General features: G+C 44.5%; 1 protein-coding gene across 1 annotated transcript in view; it reads left to right on the top strand.

The window, feature by feature from the left end:
- Positions 1-1,535, top strand: part of LOC101852468 — a gene marked incomplete in the record, with an annotated part of 8,316 nt that extends 6,781 nt beyond the window's left edge. Inside the window, 1 exon segment of the mRNA XM_013081527.1 lies at positions 513-1,535. Within this exon segment, the coding sequence (XP_012936981.1) occupies positions 513-1,440 (928 nt within the window).
- Between the last annotated feature and the right edge of the window lie 267 nt (positions 1,536-1,802).

Here is a 1,802-nt window from a genome sequence, read left to right as displayed (position 1 = left end):
CCCCTCCTACCAGGGCAGCGCTACTGACTGAAGTATCTTTAGGCCATCCCAAAGAGGGAATATTAATATGTTCTTATGCACAGTATAGTTGTAAATGGGCTGATTTATCAGTGTCATGCTCATACTGTGCCGGAACAACATAGGGGGAAACTGCTGCTTTTTCTTTCCTCATCCTTACTATCGTCATTTTTCCTCTACTTCTTTTGTATGTTTGTCACTCTCGTGTGAACTGCTATTTCCGGGGTTCCTAGATAGTTGAAGCAGACTTTGTGCTGTTGAGATTAGAGAGGTGAGCAGAGTAAGCCTGATTGCCCGTTTGGACTTCTCTGTTGACATCCACCCCTTGGCGCTCCCATGACCTTATGCAGTTGCGAGCGCCGTAAAACCTTACTAAAAACAAAACTAACTTACAATCTCTTAGTTCATCATTATTAAGTTCTATTCTTAGATATGACTTGAATCTAAATTGCAAGGCAGTAATTATTTTGTCTGTGTGTGTTGTATTTTGACAGAACTGTCGTTCCACCGCCGGCCTCCTATAAGGGCAGAAAGTGCGACTTATTGCTGTCTTCTGTGTTTCCCTTCTCCGTCACGATGAGAATGACAGAAAGCGGACAAATGCAGTTCTCGAGGGTCAGGGAGGGGAAGGTGGGATGGAGTGTCCTGCAATGTATAGGTAATGCATGCGCTCAAGAACAGTGCCTACAGCCTAATGCGGCTCTAATTTTCGGCGGCAGATGTACGTATACATTTTTGGTTACTGTCAGTTTCACTTTGAGGAGCGCACTTGATTGTGAGGAAAATTCCGGGGAAGGTTGCATGCCTCTAAACTCGGAGAAAATCGCGACAAAGGTGCCACTTTTCGCTTCAGCGATTCAGTGTGAGATTCTACAGCGTGCAGTCGGGGTGCAGAAGGTGACTATCCAGAAAATCGATCAAGAAATTGCTGACGATATATCGGAACCTGAGTTTATTGGGGTCAACAAAATCAGCGCGGGTCATCTTGCAATTTACACATTCAGTTGGTCAGTCGTGGGCTCAGACACGATTCTGAACGAACTCACGAAGGAAATGGTTTTGGAAATGGTTTCAGAGCACTTGCATGGGCTTGGCCTACTTCCACAGAAATCTGTGGCCCAATCAAAACGTGTTGGTGAGCCGAGGCTTGACAATGCATCGCTGCCCTGGGGCCAGCAAGAGATGAAATGTGATTTGGGTTATGCGTGTGTGAGTATTGCTACAGGAGAAGAGAGTAAACTCCCTTGCTCAGCGCTCTCTCATTGTCTCTACAAACCCAAATTTAACGTTAACAGCTTTGCCGAGTGTCGAAGCAAACTTTGGAGAAACTCAGCAACTGTTCTTGACATTAGAACATTTCTAAATAATGTTTTGTCTTTGATGGCGATATTCTCTGGCCACTCTCTCTTCACCTACATATAGACAAGACATCCATTTTTAGACGTGTTATTTTTGTGTGTGTTTTAGTAAGAGTTTTACAGTACTGGCAACACAATAAGGTCATATTATAAGTGCCGAAGATTATAGTTGTTACAAGAGAGTAACAAACAAAAAAGAAATATGGGAGATAAGGACGATAAATGTTTGATAGGAAAGAAGGGGCAAACCTCACCAGAGCACCCGCCGACCACCCGCCCAGCTATAACTAGAGAGGAACATAGAGATAAAAGAAGAAGGGAAAGTAACGATAGACGTGTGGGTCGGAAGCAGGAGCAAACCACAGCAGCCCACCCGAAAACTACCCACACTATCATCCCCACCACCATCATCATCACTACTACCAC

Source organism: Aplysia californica, unplaced genomic scaffold (genome assembly GCF_000002075.1).
Source record: "Aplysia californica isolate F4 #8 unplaced genomic scaffold, AplCal3.0 scaffold00135, whole genome shotgun sequence".
In the NCBI taxonomy this organism is placed as follows: domain Eukaryota; kingdom Metazoa; phylum Mollusca; class Gastropoda; order Aplysiida; family Aplysiidae; genus Aplysia; species Aplysia californica.
The sequence above is the reverse complement of the archived record's forward strand: the minus strand, read 5'-3'. Positions and strand labels throughout refer to the sequence as shown.